The 18601-nt window shown below is 36.6% G+C and overlaps 1 protein-coding gene across 9 annotated transcripts in view; it reads right to left on the reverse strand.

Annotated features, from left to right (window-relative positions):
• Positions 1 to 18601, reverse strand: part of SRPK2 (SRSF protein kinase 2) — a 199567-nt gene that overhangs the window by 25277 nt on the left and 155689 nt on the right. For all 9 annotated transcript variants that reach the window (XM_039849255.1, XM_039849254.1, XM_039849248.1 and 6 more), the window contains 6 exons: positions 17088 to 17196; positions 16296 to 16383; positions 15980 to 16067; positions 11878 to 11984; positions 2064 to 2229; positions 866 to 891 (listed from right to left, as the gene is read on the reverse strand). In XM_039849255.1, coding sequence (XP_039705189.1) covers positions 866 to 891; positions 2064 to 2229; positions 11878 to 11984; positions 15980 to 16067; positions 16296 to 16383; positions 17088 to 17196 — 584 coding nt within the window. The remainder of the gene's footprint in view (positions 1 to 865; positions 892 to 2063; positions 2230 to 11877; positions 11985 to 15979; positions 16068 to 16295; positions 16384 to 17087; positions 17197 to 18601) is intronic.

The following is an 18601-nucleotide window of genomic DNA, read 5'->3' on the forward strand; positions in this document are numbered from 1 at the left end:
TCCAGTTTTCACAGAATCAGTAATCAAAACAAGCTGCTCGGGCCATGGGAAACTATGGGAAACGGCTCGGCTGGGCTGCTCGGCAGGCCAGGCGTAACGACCACAACTCCTGTCCTGGGATTCCCATTCCAAACTGATGGCTATGGGCAGCACTCTGAATTTGTGGACATTTCTTTTCAAATGCTTTTATAAAGCTCTTGACCTTTCACAGAGTTCATCAAGCTCTTTTTAAATCTGTAGGTGACTCATCAATTCAAGATATATACATTCTGTCCTCTACTGGAACCAAGCCAGGTTTAGGTCCATTGGGGTAGGATTTAATTCCAGGCAGTTCGCTTCATTTGATTGGACTTAGTGTTTTGACAGGATCATAAAATAGATAATACTCTTTCATATTTAACTACTGGCTAGAAAAAAATTAGAACAGCTTCAGAAAAAAAATTAGAATCCAATCAGAAATCAGGTAAAGTGTTTTTAGACTAATCCCACTTTAAACTCTACCTCCATCACCTCGCATTTTACTGGGCTCAGTCAACAGCACTCACGAAAGTATATGAGGAAAATAAATATCCAACTTAGAACAGCTCTCACTGAACAACTCTAAATATCAGTTCAGTTTATCAGAACAGTAAGTCTTATATATTCAAGGATACTCAGTATTTAAAATGTAATCTGTCTTTTACATTCATATACATTATAATATCTGTAATTGACAAAGGAACAACAAAAAAAATTCCTCAAAACACTTAAATGAAAAATGACTGCAGAGAGAAATAGAAACTAATATTATAACTTGTAAAGTTCAACAATAAACTGTGGCTTTTGACATGAAGGTGAATATATACATATATGTCTAAGTACTTACAGGTTTTTGCTGTGGAGCCGTACTCACTAAAACAAAACAAAACGACTGTTTAGAAGAAAACTGATACATGTCTTTATGTAATTTAAATTGTAAAATTAAATAATTTATGCCTTTTAATGGCTATTCAACTTCAACAACTGTTTAATATCAGAGCTTCTGAGTCATACAGCACTAAAGAATGTTTACCCAACTCAAATAAATGATTGGCTCTTAAAAAGCACAGCAGCAGTTGTCCAATGTGGAGTTATTTCTCTTATTTATCTAAAATTAAATACCCATTCATTTCAAAAACACTCAACCCCAAAGCACAGACTGATAAGAAAATGGAGACGAGTTCACAAATGAACACAGTCATCAAACCAAATTTGTTTTATAAACAATGAACACTTCGGAATATGTACATTGAGCAAGTTTATACAACTAAAGTAAATCAAATACTGCAGTAAATATTCTAGAAATCAAATGACCAGACCTTGCCAACCTCAAAAGCTTGACAGACTGTGGTTCCATGATCTAAAAATCACTCTGATGATAAAAAACAAGATTCAGAGGCACTGCATCTCCAAAAACACCCAGTCTCGGAGCTGTAGCCCTTCAGTGTGCACACTTGCCTGACGACACACTAGGGCACAGATATTGTTATAAAGAGAGGGTGAGAACATAGTCAACACTTCACTGACACTGAGTATTTCATTACACTAGGAGAAAATCAGACATAAAACTCAATACACCAATACCCAAGTCACTTGGTATTCTTCTCCCACCCTTGAGTCTTCTGTAACTGATTCCAAATAGACCAGTTAGGCTCAGATTGAGGCAGCTATGCTAACTGAAGACTAGGAAGCATTTTAACAAACCTGAAGCTAGAAAAAACTTCTGCTGACTACAGGTCTGCTACATGAAACCTGATACTATATACCCCCTTTGCAGGGTAGTGGACAACACAGAAAAATGTTCAAAAGTAGATAAAGCATCGGGAGGTAAGAATTTAAATGGCTTAAGAGAGATCAAAGTTAAGTAATTCAAATAGTAAAGTATAATTTAATTGGGGCATTTTCTCAAGAAAAAGGTCTAGTTATTTCTAGCAATCAGGCACTTACAAAATTCCTTATATAAACATGTTTGCCTCAATTGTCTTTAATATGCAACTTACGAGGCTCTCAATGTTCCCAAACTGACTGAAACAAAGCTGGCTCACCTGCAGACCCTGAAGGAGGAGGAGCACCTGCCTTCTGCCACTCAGTGGCCTCAGCCGCCATTCTTCTCACATATGCATCATCCACACACATTAAGATGTTTTCTGGCTTTATGTCAGTATGAATGATCTTGCACTTACTGTGTAGATAATCTAACCCCTGTAGGACCTGGTCATAGTAAAATCAAGAGAGGAGATGAGTTATTAATACCTTCATTATTCGACATTAACTTGTAAAATAAGTAATATTATCACAAGGCACAAAATTCAATAGACAGAAAAGGATATTTACTAAATATCTTCCTCCCTCCCCACCCCAGCCCCCACAAGAATGCAGTTCTTTCCCACAAGCTACCAATGAGTATAATTCCAGAGATAATTTATGCTCATGGAGCAAATGTATTTATAGATATACTTTTTAAATAATTTTATTGAGATGTAAATTACATACCATGCAATTTGCCCTTGCAAGTGTATAACTCAGTAGTATTTACATGTGCAGCCATCACCACTATCTAATCATTAGCCAAAAAAGCAGCACTGTACTCATTAGTAGTCACTTCTCCATCTCCTTCAAACTCTTCCAGCCCTAAGCAACCACTAATCTACTTTCTGAGTCTGGACATTTTATATAAATGGAATCACACTAAGTTGTCTTTTGTAACTGGCATAATGTTTCAAGGTTCATTCATGTGTAGCATATATCAATACTTCATTCTTTTAATTGTCAAATAATGTTCCACTGGATATACCACATTTTGTTTAGCCAATCACTCGATGGACATTTGGGTGTTTTCCACTTTGGGGCTATTATAAATAATATTGCCATGAACATTCATGTTCAAGTTTCTGTATGAATATATGTTTTTATTTTTCTTGGGTATATACCTATGAGAGCAACTGTTGGGTCATAAGGTAACTAACTCTATGTTTAGCTCCTTTTTGGACTACCAAACTGCTTTATACAGTGGCTGCTCCACTTTACAGTCCCATCAGCCATGTATGAAGGTTCCAATTTCTTCATCATGGCCAATGTTTGTTGTTCTGTCTTTTTTATTTCAGTGACGCTAGTGGGTATGAAGGGTGTATCTCATCGATCTGCATTTCCACGGTGACTAATTACTATGCATACACTGCATACACTGCAGAAAAAAAGGCCTAAGTTTTTCTGGACTTATTTCCATTTACAAGGCATTTAGTTCTTTTCAGATCACGTTCCTATAGATTATAAATTGTACATGCTTAATAAATATTAGCATTTAACAAATATCATTCAAATATTTTAAGTTATGTAAGGGACTTGTCCACAAAGGAAACTGAGAAAAAGATAAGCAGAAGATATATCATCCAACTCTGGAAAGTTCTCAACAAAAATCCAGTGTTTCTTCTGTCTACCTTGAGTGTCTGGCTAAACAACCTTATCAGATGGTACAGCATCAGAAAGTAAGGAAAGAGAGGTTTTAGAAGGAAAATGAAAACAGAAAGACCTCTCTCTCAAACAGGATGAAAATCTCTCATCAATAATAACTTTTCCTAGGAAGTATTTTTACATGATGCATTGACTAATATCAATCAATGATACCAGGCCTATCATTGGCCACACGCTGGTCTAGGTATTTGACACATAGCAGTATACAAAGCACCCTGTCTTTATGGGGCTTATATGGTCCTGGTGTCCTCACAGAACTTACTGTTTCATGCGGGGGTAGGAGGGAAGGGACTGGCCAAAAGGAAACCAAACTGAATCACGGGCACAGCAAATACAATTTAACACGTGGCTGAGTTCCTAAGCAAGCAGTACCAGTAAATGTCAGCACTTTTCCTAAGGATCTTCCCACCACCATCTTATCCACAAACACCTGTATCTTTCCACCCTAGGACTTTCACTGTTCTTAGGTTGTTTTACTATGGGGGAGGCCACACAGGTAACAGGTCATGTGATTCACCATCTAAATGTGTTAATGTGAGTTCCCAATAACAACGAGGCACCTGAGACAAGCAAAGTGTTCTCAGCAAGAATTTAAGATTCCAGATTTTTAAAATATTGGCTATTGCACTCAACTGGATTAACTTTCCTCAAGAAGCACAGCTTATAATGTCTACGAACACAAGCAAAAAGACTTCACCACTGGGAATCCAAATCATTAAAGGAAAAGAAACAACTAAGAGATGTAGCATTAAAACACAACCTCGAGACTCAACATTACTCCTAACTGTTGATCAATCATTCATTCCCTGGGCAAGGCACTCTGAGCTTCCATTTTCATATCTATAAAAAAGGGGGAAATGTACCTATTTAGAAATAATCTGTGGAAAACACAAAAACAAGGTCTAACTCATAGGAAGCTCAAAATAAGTGGTAAAACTGAACTAAGCCAGAAGACTTGTACTGATATTGACTAAATAACTATGATTTTCCTAGTCACTTATTAAACCTCTCCAGTCTCATTTCTTCCATCTCTCATGTGAATAGGCTCTACTTGACAACTTCTGTGGTACATCCCAGCAATGAAAGTCCATAATCTGATTCTGTAATTTCTATTAATTCTATACTATTTAAAAAAAAAAAAAACCCTTTAGCTGTAAGCTAAGAATGGTTTTATTTTCAAAAATATCATTTCTGTTCTCAGCCAGTGTGTTTTAAAGCAATAAAGCACCCCAGAACCCAGAATCAAACAATAATGGTGGGCAATCAAAAAGCAATTTCTGCAGAATTACAATGATGATGCAAAAAAAAAAAATCAGTGACTCAAACTTCATGTTTAAGGACAGATCTCCCCTTGCAAATTCTGATAAACATTTAAAAGCAGCCTTTACTAATTTCTCCCCTGTTGCATTCATTTGTCAAATTACAGTATATTTGTCTTTCTTGCCTAAAAAAACATAGTTGGCCTCATCAGCAGGAGGCAGCAGAGCCTGTAAAAATCCTTTGGCTGCCATCTGTTCAAATCTACGGCTGTCATGAAAGCTGAGATCAATCTAACCACATATGGGCCAGGGACAGGGCTGCATCCACTCAAGGGAGCCAAACACACCCTCCCAGAGCAGGGGCCAGTTTCCTCCATGGAAGACAGACGTGCAGGTCAGCAGCGGCACAGAAGCAAAGGCAGAGCCCAGGGCTGGGAGTGAGAAGCTCCAGTTCTTCGTCAAGAAACAACTAGCCATGTCTCAGAGCAAGTCCTTTCCCTCAAGTTCAGCTATAAAATAAGAGGCCCAGTCAAGATGGCCCCTAAGGTTGCTCCCTATACACCTGTGAACCACGTCAGAGTGTTAACAACATAAGTCTGCTCCTTTCTATCACAGCTCACTAGAAATAGGTCTTGTAATCTTGCAGATAATAAGAGGAAGAGTAAATTGAGAGTAATGTGGTGACTTGTCTTGAAGGCAACTCCCTGGCTCTGCTCACCACCCACAGTGATGCTTCCCCCAAAATCTTAAAAGGCAAAGAGAAACAGAATGAGAGCAAGTTTCCAAACTATTTTATGACTCGTCACAACATGGGGACCTTCTTCCTCGCCCTTACCTGAACGCAAGACAAGGGCGCAGAGACTTGGCCTGCCTCTCTTTCTGTGAGCAAAGCCTTCCTAATGCAGCACACCAAAGGATACCCCGCTGGCGGCTAGGTAAGCTGGAAAAGCAGAGTGAGCTGGCCCTGAGCAAGGGCGCTTCACTCAAGTACTGATTCCTCTGGATGTGGGAGAGACGCCAGAGCAGCTCTCCTGGAGCTGAGAAACTTTCTTCCTAGGAAAGCTAACGCTTCCACTGGATTTCTCTTCCTTACTAAGACAGACATGAGGTAAATCCTACGAACTGCTTCTGAAACATGTGACAAACTGAATGGAAAAGTGCGGGAAATACCTGCTACGATAAGAGAGGACAAGAACGAGATACTCAGACAAAAGTTTCAGTGGACTCTGTCCTCATCGCCCTTGTCCTGAAATAGCCTTCTGCTCCTTGCTTTTTCTCACACCGACTGGTGAGAGGTAATGAGAAAACCCAGCAGCTGTACTTCTGAGTGTAGTCAGGATGAAAGATAAATCCACGTGCCCGGCATGCAGACTGCGGAATAATGAGTGGAGAGGGAAGGCTTAACTCTATTAAAAGGGAGCGACTTCACCATATTTCTGAGTTGAGGACCCAACATTTCGAGGAGAATTCCAAGTTAACATAGAATCCCACACTGAACAAGTCCAAGAATATAAATATGCTTACCAATTTAAAATTTATCTTCTGAGCTAAAATTCAACAATGCTGTCTTGATCAGAATGAGTTCACTGATGATTAGGACCAGTGAAATAATTAAAATGGTAAATGCTAAGTATAGATAAAACTGATAAAATTTGTGACAACAAATGAGTCAACCTGCCAGGCAGGGCTACAGCTCTTGGTATGCCCGCAGTCTCCAACACTCCACCGAAGGTGGGTTTGGAAAAGCATTTCATTTTAAAAGTCTCCCTAACTTACATATTGCAGCACAAGTGACAAATTACAAATTATCTGTTAAAACCTAATGGCTGTACTTGTAAACAATCTAATTGTCATCTCGACTATTAAGGAAAACCACTTACTACACACAGGGACACAAATGCATACTTTTCACAAGACGTGCTAGAATTTAAAATGCTCCCAAATCTTTCAATGTAGACATCTCACACTACCCTGCAGTTGAGAGCATGGAATCAAAGTTATGCCTCTTAGAGTCAAGTCTTAGTTCCCCCACCACAGTAACTGTGGGACCTGAGGAAGTTTTTATCCTCCCTGTCTCCCTGTGCAAGGCCTTCTGTAGAGTGGAGATAATGTCCCTGGCCTCGTAAGGCTGTGGTAAAAACTAGAGTGTATAACACAATTGAAGCACTTATAACAGTGAGCGCCTAAAAGACCAAAACAAATGTGACAATCATGTTAACGAAAAATAATAATAACTTTAAAATCAGCTACTCTTACATAAAGTCAAAGCTATGTTTAAAGAACAGCAAAGGTGTTTAAAGAAACTATCATGTGTGGAACATCTTTAATGTACCACAAATAACAAATACTGCCAACACAAGCACCATTTTTCTTCTTTTGGTTTCAGAAATAAAACTTAGACATAAAATAGATCTCAATAAAGCTGATTTAAAAAGGAAAAAAAAAGAAAAAAGAAAAAGAAAGCTATGGGGCAAATAAATAGACAACACAAGACTCCATGCTTGAGTCCAGAGAAGCAGCCTGGCGGGGGCGGGGGCGGGGTTGCTGGCCACTGCACATGGCGAGTTCTCCACCATCACCAGAAGTGACCAGGATGGCTGTCCTCTGACCCAGCACAAGGTCACCACGGCTACACAAGCACAGCTAAGAACTGATCAAAGGGTTAACAGCAAGTGTATAGGAAACCCTGAAAAAAGCAGCTGATTAAATGATGTCATCACGTTTAGAAAATAAGGAAGTGGTAACATTTACCTATGTCAAATCACAGGTCAACCATTCTGTAAAATCAGAATAAGAGGAGCATACACATTTCTTCATTTAAGAAAAGATAACTTATCAAAAACATTTTCTGACCACCTACTAGAAGAAGGAAACAAAGAAGAGATGTGGAACTCACAGCGTGTCTCTAAATCGGAGATGCGCACAATGTAGCCGGAGAGACAGGACAGCCACTGGGTGCTCAGCGCTCCGCCGTGTGCTTTACCACTAGTACTCTGAATTAATCTCCACAAGAAAGCCACGACTTATGTACTATCATCCTAATTTTACAAATGAGGAAACGGACTCACAGAGGCTAAGTAAGTTGATCATCGATCGGGGTTACAAAACAGTGCCAAAGTCAGAATTTGAAATTAAGTCTATTGCCAAGGCATGTCTCACTGCAATTTCTCTATTCCAGTGGTTCTTGATAGAAAGAAGTTTTGCCTCCTTGGGGGCAAAAGTTTGACAAATATGACAAAGTTCACAAGTGGGGGGGGTGGTGGCTGAGGCAGAGGCAGAGGTCAGCGATGCAGCCTAACACCTTGCAATCACGCGCAAGACGAGCACCTACAACAAAGGATCATGCAGTCCAAATGTCAGCCCAACATGAGGACTGAGAGGCTCTGGCTTACAAAAGACCCTGCAGCCATTAGGAAAGGAGCACATGCAGACCTCAGGCACCCTGAGGAGAAAAGAAATTCCTTCCTTAATTGGGGGAGTATGAGAAGCCTTCATCACAGAAGCAGTGTTTTGCTTGAGTCTTTAAAAATATGGGTAGAAAAGAAAGGATGGTGTTTCCAGGGGCCTGGGACAAAAGAAATGATCACAGATGTGGAGCTAAAAAATGGCACTGTGAGTATTTTCTCTAAAATAGCTACAAAGTCAAACTAGTAAAAATTTGTGAATAAAATTTCTGGTAAATAGGCACATGTTTATAAATGCTTAGGATATCTTTGCATATTCATAAGAAATAAGGAACTTGGTTGACTCCAGGAGGAAAACTGGGTGCCTGAAAGACATGTATTTTACAACACTCATGTGTATTACATATTTTAAAGATTAATTAATGAGGGAAAATTTACCTGGAGATAAGAGCTGAGTTAGAGTTTGTAAGGGGAAATCTGGGCTGACATGGTAGAAGACCTTAAACAGGTTCATAAGAAGAACAGTGCTTTAACTCTCAGTGGACACAGACCGAGAACAATTCTAAACATATGATGTGTGTGCTGCTTGGCAAAATGGTAAAAGCATGAGCTCGAAAGCCAGACTATCTGAGTTTGAATTCCTGCTCCACCATACAAGTTACTTCCTGAGTAGGGACAAGTTACTTAACCTCTCTATGCCTCAGTTCCACTTCCATAAAATCAGGAGAGTAAAAACACCTATGTCATGGAGTTATTGTGAGGATTCAATTAATTAAAATTTGCAAATGAATTAGAACTGTGCCTGGCACACAGGAAGCACTGAACAAATATTTATAATTATTAATAATAGTATCCCTTCACATCATAACAATAACCTAATAAGGAAGCTATCTTATTATTCTTTTATTTATGGTGAAATTGTGGCCCAAGGAGGTTAAGTAACCTGGCCGAAGTCCTTTAACTAAAGTAGGGCGTATTTGGCAATCAAACCCAAGCTCTTTATCATGCCATATACTGCTTCATGAAAGCCAACAATGTTACACTTTAGAAAACAGGCAATGGAAAGCCACTAAAAGTTTGTAAATGGGGATTATGAATCATTAAAATGAAGTTTCACTTAGGAAGGTAACTGCCAACGGAAAGAATAAACTGGAATAAGGAAAGAAGCAATGGGCTGGACTCTGGGAGAGCAGAGAGAAGCCTATGATGGTACTAGAAATGGAAAGAGCATCAAGAGTAAAAGACACAGAACAAGAGGAAGTCAAAGGCTAAATATCAAGTGAAGTATGGCAAATAACAAAGCCATGAGGACTGAAACGCAGTCAGCTATACCTGACTTTGAAGGTGAAGGAGGACACGTGGAAAGAATATTAGAAAACTGGCCCTACCTTGTCTTATTGTGGGAAGGGACATAACTGTGTAGGTCTATTAATAAAGGATCTTCTCAGTACTACCCAGGAGTCAATACTAAAGCCACAGACTGAATCAGAGGGAATAAAGGGAAATTCAGGTACAAAGATTATTAACTGGGGATATATAACAATTTACTACTTTGAAAGTAAAAAGATTAGGGCGAAAAAAATATCCAGATTCCATGACAATATTTTTCTTAAATAAAATTAAAGATGGGTTCACATTAAAACAAAACTTCTACTCATAATGTCTACAAGAATTAAATGCAGATGATGTAAAATCAAAATTTCATTTTGAAATATTTCTAGAACAATAAAATACCACAAGAATTCTTAGTCTCCAAAAGCACAGTATATGTGGATCACGGTGAGGATAATACAGTCACTAAGTCATTTCTTCATTAAACAAATATGCATTAAAGTTCCACTAAACTCCAAAAAATTCATCTTTAGATTTATAAACTCTTTCACTTGCTAAGAAATGCTAGATTTTGATTTCCCATTCTGAAATACAAAATAAGTATCAATGGTTTATCTGCTAATTCACCTACTTACACTGCCACCACACCTGAGTTGTGGTGACATGGTCAGTCACCTATGTCAACAGCAGACATCTTTGAAAATACAGGGTTCAGGGGAATATAGAACCTGTATGAAAAATATGCAAAATGGCATTTCTAAAATTATTTACTTTTTGTTAAAATATATAAATCTTTTAATATTTTCAGGATTTATCAGAGATAATTAAGAATCTATTTCAGAGTTTTAACAAGATATTTTTAGTCTGTAGAGTTGCCACTAATATAGCTATAAATACTGAAGTGTCACTTGGGGATCGAATAACTCCAATTAACATACTAATTTCCCCCCTCACCACATATCTTCTACATTAAAGGGAAAGTATTGCTTTCTTCATGTGAGATATTAGCCACGTTAAAATAAATTAAAATGCTACTATCTAAAATCTAAAAAGGAACAGACATATTATTAAACAAAAGCTAGCCAAAAATCTATACTAGACACATATGCATACCTAACATAATACCATGTATAAGTATAGTATTGCAATGTATAAACCAATATAAGCCAATACAAAGAGCCCTTCTCTTTCCAGCCCCTCCCAAGTAACATCTATAATATTAGAAGACAAGCTGCAAATCTGCACTACGAAAGGACAAAGATAAATGAAGAGGTGAATACACAGGCTGACTAAACAAAGCTACCTACACATAATTTCAAAAGCAAAATCTAGGATGCTTTCACTAAACAAATTTTAGCTTGAAATTTTTTATAAAATGGGTTTATAAACCTACTCATATGCATGTATGCAAATATTACATACAATTGTTGGGAAGGTTCTTTTTTGAGGTCCCTATCTCTTGAATTCACAATTCTTCAATTGGGAATCATTCCCTCATTCTTTTCCTATTTAAGAATTCGCACCAAGGTCTATATTTCAGGTCAACCCTCAGGGAAATCTAGCTCAGGATCTGGACAAAGGAAGGGCTTCAAACCACCTAGTGCTCTTCTCAAGCAAACCAAGCAATCTCCCTGATATATTACTTACTCTGAAGAATTATACATAGTAATTATCATTACATCATAATAGATAATCCAGAATAAGTCATACCTACAGCTTTCCTAATTTAGGCTGCAAAGGCAATGAATGGAATACAGACTGATACATTCCACACAAAAAGCTGAATCTGGTAAACATTTCTAATTAGAAAGAGATCTTCCATATATGTACATTTTCATTCTATAAATACTTGCTAGAGCATCTGTCACCAAACTAGACCCTAGCTGAACATTTTCTTTAGTCAAGACAACTGAACGAAGCACAAATCTAATTCAATAATCTCTACATAACAAACATTCCTTAAATTATCTTTCATTTTATTTTAGTCTTTATCCAGATACTTAGAAAAAGCAAATAAACACAATAAATAATCTATTTCTTCTGAATTATTTTCTAAAAGACTAAGTGGGACATTTTATACTAATGATATTAGATAAAACAATTTTTCATTATACAATATCAGTACCTTAAAAAGATAAAAAGAAATGTATGCCTGAAATTTACATTGCTCCCTTTACAAAACAGAATATCATCATATCATTAAATATAAAACTGATGTAACAAGTTCAAAATGTTATGCACTATTATATATGTATATATTTTAAAAACCAGAATTATATGTATTAAAATATATGTATGTATGTGTATGTATTTAAAACAAACAAACAGGAATTCGTGTTGAAAGCCCAGCCAGTTAGGTATTGGGGTGTGGGGGCTGCCCTTGTAAGCCCTACCTGTCGAATGATACTCTTCACACAACGAACTGGAAGGCCTTGATAGTTCGACTTGATGATCCACTTGAGGAGATGGTGGCCAAGCACTTCAAAGACCATGCAGACATCTGGGACGCGGTTAAGGATCGTTTGCGGACACATTTCCTAGACTGATGCAATTACTAAAAGCAGCATCAATACGGCACTTGGAAAACATTTCTTCATAAAATGCGACATTAATACATCAGTAACAACAAAAGTAGTCATTTACTATTTCTCACCTAAATAAAACAATCTAACATTTACTAAGTACTTATTATGTGCCATGTATTATTTAATGTGTACTTGTAACAACCATAGAAAATTATATACTTATCCCCACAAAGAAATGAGGATTAAACCTCAGACAGTTTAAAGAACAATCCTGCATTACAGCTGAAGAGTGGTAGTGATAACTCAATCCCACACTTAATAAAAATGAGCAACACCGGGAATCTCACAGAAATTGATGAGAAAAAAAATAAAGAACTCCCCTCTCTTAAGTGTCCTGCCTGCCTGCCTGCCTGCCTAGCTGCCTGCCTACCTACCTGCCTAAATTTCTATTCCAAAGGTGACATAAAACATTTTTTATGTGTTTTAAATTTATCAAACACAATGAAGACATTTAATCTTTTCTTCAATAATATCTTTCGTTGTGTAACTAGATCAATTTTAATATAGTTTTAAAGAACGTATGATCACAATATAAAATATGGCATTTAAGAACAACCTATAATAATAAAATCTCAGGAATGTGTTTGTTTGTTTGTTTGTTTTTAAATAGAAATTCTACTCAACCATCGACACTCCAGAACTATGGCCCATAATACAAATCTATTTGTCATTCATACAGATAGATTTTAAATGGCTCTGAAATCTTCCGAGAATATCTGATTCATCACTGGAGGCCTATCAATAGGTTATTATAGAAGATTAGTTGATTTACTACTTTTTACAATATCTGTATCTACATCACAGTAACTACTGCTTTAAATATTTTTAATAAAAATAAAATATTTCTACAATGTTGAAGAACACATGAACTACAAATTTATTCATAAATCACTGACAAATCTGGACTATGATGGTTTTACAGCATGTTATTTAACAGTAAAAATAGTCACTAGAATGTATATATGTTAACACACACACACACACACACACCCACCCACCCCACCCACCCCCTTACAAATTATGTGGTTTCTCCAAAGAAACCATCTCCCTGTGAGCTGTCATAGGAACTGCCTTGCAGATCTGATACAAAGCAGAGGGGCCTGCCCTGCCTGCCCATAAACAAACAGGCTCACATGGAGAGCAGGAGCAGAAAAGGACCAGCTCTATCTTTCCGTCTATCAAAAAAAGGAAAAATGCACTCACTAATTAGGAGAAATTATACTGAGACAAAGGGCGAGGTGACATCAGCAGTTATTGGTACTTGCTAGTACCCTCAAGTCCAATCTCTAAAAGAAATACAGGCATAGTTTATATTATTGCACTTCGCATGTTCTGTTTTTTAACAAATTTAAAGCAAGGCTCTTCTTCTACCAACAAAAAGATTATGACACGCTTCAGTTCCAGTGTTCTGGAACTGAACCCACAATATCTCCGAGGTATGCCTATATAAAAATCTCAAATACAGAGGGTGTGAGAGGAATGCTTCCCTAAGGGATTAACGCTTAGCAGATGAAAAAACAGGATATCATTCTTGGATTTAAGCTGGGAGACAGCTTTATCCTCAGGCTTCTGGAGCTTGAGCAGGTAAAATATCGAAACAAGGAAACAGCTAAAGACCAGGAAGGAGAAGACCCTGGCTCTTAACACATCCCTGACACTCATCAGTCACCAGGGTTCTGGATAAGTAACTCAATATCCCTGAACTTGTGAAATAAAAGTACAGCAGACACTTCCTTATCCAAGAAAGATATGTTCCAAAATACCTCATGGATGCCTGAAACCACAAATATTACCGAACCCTATGCATACTGTTTTTTCCTATACATTCGTACCTATGATGAAATTTAAAAATTAGGCACAGTATATTTATTACAATATACTGTAATAAATGATCCATGAATGTAGTCGCTCTCAAAATACCTTATTGTACTATACTCCCCCCTCCATTTTGTGACATAATAAAATGCCTACAGGATGAAATGGAGCAAGGCGAATGACACATTAGGCTACTGTAAGGGTTAGCTGAATACAAGCACTACTTGCCCATTAAATCACTTAGTAGCTGTCTCAGTCAATCTAATAACTGAGACAGCTACTAAGTGACTAACAAGCAAGAAGTGTACACAGCACGCATAGGCTAGACAAAAGGATGATTCACGTCCTGGCCAAGACAGCACAGGAAGGTGTGAGATTTCATCATGCTACTCAAAATGGTGTTCAATTTATAACTTATGAATTATTTCTGGGATTTTCCATTTAATATTTCCAGACCATGGATAACTGAAATTGCAGAAAGCAAAACCATGGAAATCGGGGGGGCTGGCTGTATCACCTCCATCAGGCAAACAAGGAGTTATCTTAGAGGATCCAATATGAAAATACTGGAAAGAGCATTCTGGATACTAAAAATAGTATCTCCTCTCCCTCTGCTATCAGCTGGAACCTATACTTGTTGGATTACTGGGCATTCGCTGATCCCCTGCAGCTGCCCTTTACCAACACCCCAGGCAAAGGGAAGGTGAAGACCACAGCTCCTTTCCACAACATCCAGTCCTTTCCACCTGAGCCCCGTCCCCCAAAACTAATAAGAATGCAAACAACTCACCAGCAGCCCAGTCAAAAGTGATATTCTCAAAAGAGAATGGGAAATAAGGCATAAGGTACCTTTGCTATATCTTCTTGCTAGACTCATTTCTTTTCCAATAGGACCTAGAATTAAAACGAAGCCTTCTCTAGTTAAAAACCAAAAGGAACAGGTAACTAAGAAACTTTCATCTTTCAAGAATCATTAATTCCAGCGAGATAACTTCTTTATGAGAAAGCAAAGCAAATACTCTGTATGACACTGTAATGAAAAAGAAAAAAAAAAAATACTGAACAATTTAATCATTAAACAACTAAAATAAGATGATACAGATAAGAGAAAAAAATAGTAGAAAATCTTGTTTGTTGAAAGATGATTCAAAACATCTCTTAAAAAGTCATTTTTCCATTATAAAGAAAATTTGTATCAAATAAGGAAATTATCTTTATTTGATGAGTTTCATAATTTTTTAAGTTCATATTATTTTCAAAAGATGCATACTGACATTTGTAGAAGAAAAAACAGGACGTCTAGGGTTTGTTTGGAAATAATACAGCAAGAGATATGGGTAAATGAAACAACTGTGGTCAGACCTTGATAATTATTGAATTTGGGTTATAAATTTATAGACATCCACTGTATTACATTCTCCAAATTTATGTATATTGCAAAGTTTACATTATAAATGTTTTTAAAGAAGAACAATGGAGGTTTCCTTCCATTAAGCACTGGCTTCTGTGAGATTTACCAACCAGTATAGAAAATGTATCACTTTAGTTTTTCCAGGCTTTTCCAAAGCAGAAAAACACAACACCACAAACCAACACACTTCCATATTTACCTGGTAGAAAGATGATGCCCTGCAGGATCGAGTGCAACTCTGCCATGCTGACATTAGCAAAGCATTTTGCCTTTAATTGCCTCAACCTTACGTGATTCTTTGCAGCTACTGAAGGATACCTAGCCCTTGTGCATAAATTCCTTAAAGTAAAAAGAAATGTTGGGATATGCTTCCAATTACTACTGCAAGAATAAATTCCACTAGGATAAAAAAGATTAATAATTCTATGCCAAAATCAAGTCGTGTCATAAAAAATAATTTTATAAGATGCTACCACATGAAAAATCCCAAAAGGCCCTTCTTTGCAGAGAACTCCAGACAGACCACTTATAACACTCAGTGATAACGCTAGAGGCTTTATGTGGAGAATGATACAGCACACAGAAGTTGATGCAGGTTTAAAATATTTCCATTTTTCAAAAGCAAAAAGAAAAACTATAGTATAATTCAGCCATTAGGAAGCAACAGACTGTCAGAAAGGATACGTATTCCATTCATGCCTGAAATCTTGAAGTCATCGATTAGCTGCACTACCATGTCTTTATTTGGGTCACTGGGATCACTTTCTCTAACCTATGGAAAGAAAAATGAATCAAGGACAGAGGCATTTAAAACTGAAAGTCACTTCCACTAGACCAACCAAAACTTTTAATAAAAGTTGATGTCATTAAAAATAAGATTTGATATTTGAACTTACAGAAAATAAATTCAATTTTGATTCAGTAAAATCCAGAAAAATCCCTCTGTAAAATTTTAAGTTGTTAATTTTTCTAATAATCATTCACATTTTGCATTACTTACACATTTAAGCAATTTTATTTCATCCAAGGCTGTCTCCGTATAATGCTGGGCACTTTTTACAACTTTCATTGCAACAAATCTTTTCCCCCTTAAAAAAAAAAAAATGCATATTTTTAAATATTATTAGCAGAGGTGACCATTATGAGCTACGTCCAATAAACAGAAACTTTTAATAAGTTTTCCTTTAAAACAGTGCTTTTCAAATTGTGAAGCAATAATTAAGCAGTGGGTTCATGGGTCAAAACGATCTTTTTTGTGTTTGTTTTCTTTTTTTTTTCCCTGACAAAATAATATAGACTAGAAAATGTCACTCATCACATAGAATCAGGGTAAGAATTAGCTTGTAACACTTTTGCTTCAGTAGACACACACACACACACACAACACGCATATTTGTTGTACCGGATAGCAAAGGTGTTTCATACTATAGGTCATAGCTTTTAAATAAAAAAAGTCAGAAACCTCTGATTTGAAAGGCCTATACATTATTATTTTATATTTGAAATGTTTTTCTGGCAATGATAAATTATTAGGAAAAAATATTGCCCCAGTATAATGTAATTTCAATTAATAAGCCTCGGATATAAAGGCATAAGAAAGTGTTTTAAGATAAAAAGAAAATGAACTTCAAACTGAGGGGAGGAAATGTATAGCTAGGTGAGGCAGGCTTGCGCTAACAAGCACTTTACATGCCACAACAGAAACGGTGTGTCCCTCAGTCATACCTTCTCCCAAAATAAAGATGTTGAACTAGGCCAGAAATCAAATGTACAAATGACAAAGAGCACTTACTGCATATCCCAGCACAGCCAAACAGTAGAGAAGTGTCCCCATCCTAGCTTCCTAATAACATGATACCGGCCATTGAAGAGGTCTCCAATTTTCACTGGATGGTAGCCACCTTTAATTAATAAAAAAAAATATATATATATATATAATATATACTTATTTCCCATAGAAAAATAGTAATAGAATTTCATCTCTTCCTTTGTCAGTTCTTGATGCTATTAAATGAAGCTGTAAATTTTTTTTAAAAAAGATTAAAATGTTTAATAATAAAACATTTTTTCAAGAATATATTTCATCAAAAGAACAATGTCCCCCCACTATGACCCAGCAATTCCACTTCCGGGCATTTATCCAAAGAAAACCAAACACTAATTCAAAGTTATATGCAACCCTATGTTCGCTGCAGTGCTATTTACAACAGCCAAGATATGGAAGCAACCTGAATGCTCATCAATAGATGACTGGATAAATAAGTGGTATATATATGCTACGGAATATTATTCAGACATAAAAGAAAATGAAATCTTACCATTTTCAACAACATGGATGGACCTAGAGGGTATTATGCTAAGTGAAGAAAGTCAGACAGAGAAAGACAAATGCCATATAATTTTACTTATATGTGGAATCTAAAGAACAAAATAAACGAACCAACAGAAACAGAGTCATAGATACAGAGAAGAAACTGGTGAATGCCAGATTGGGGGTACGGAGGGAACTAAGTGAAAAAGGTGAAGGATTTAAGAGTACAAATCGGTATTTACAAAACAATCACAGGGATGTGAAGTACAACAGGGAATATAGTCAATAATATTGTTATAAGTATGTATAGTGCCAGGCGGGTACTAGACTAATTGGGGAATCACTTCATAAATTACATAAATATCAAACTATGCTGTACACCTGAAACTAATATAAAATAATATTGAATGTCGACTCTTAATTGAAAAATAAAATTTTTTAAAAAAGGGAAAAAGAAAAATGTCCTCTGCCTTTCTATTAATGTAACTTAAAAAAAGCAAGAAACCACCCAGCATTCCATAATAATAATTCTAGGTTTTATATTTAAGTCTAGTTGTAAATAATAGGTATGTTAGCTCTTGAAATTTCCAAACAACATTTTTTTCTTCTAAGCTATAAATTTAATGAAAAATTTTTTGGGTCAGTACAACATAACTCACCAAAATAAAGGATGTGTACTCTGCATAATTCTGCAAATTCTGCATACACTAAAAGTTTATCATCTAATGTATGACAATTTACCCTCCAACAGAGCTTTCTCCTCTTACCATTCTTCCACCAACCTCAAACTCCCATGTGAAAACAGGCTGAAGAGGGAACCCAATTAAGGTAGACTTCTGAGGGAGGATAAGGGTGCTTCAAACATACATCTGGCCTAAAAAGTCCTTTGCTTTGCATTTCTAAATAAAATAAGCAGGCTAAATAAAATAAGTAGCATGTATAATAACATTTCTGTGAAACACACAAGAAAAAGTCTAGGAGGACAAGATATTAGC

The sequence above is a fragment of the Pteropus medius genome, unplaced genomic scaffold, assembly GCF_902729225.1.
Source record: "Pteropus medius unplaced genomic scaffold, Ma_sr-lr_union100, whole genome shotgun sequence".
Lineage (NCBI taxonomy): Eukaryota > Metazoa > Chordata > Mammalia > Chiroptera > Pteropodidae > Pteropus > Pteropus medius.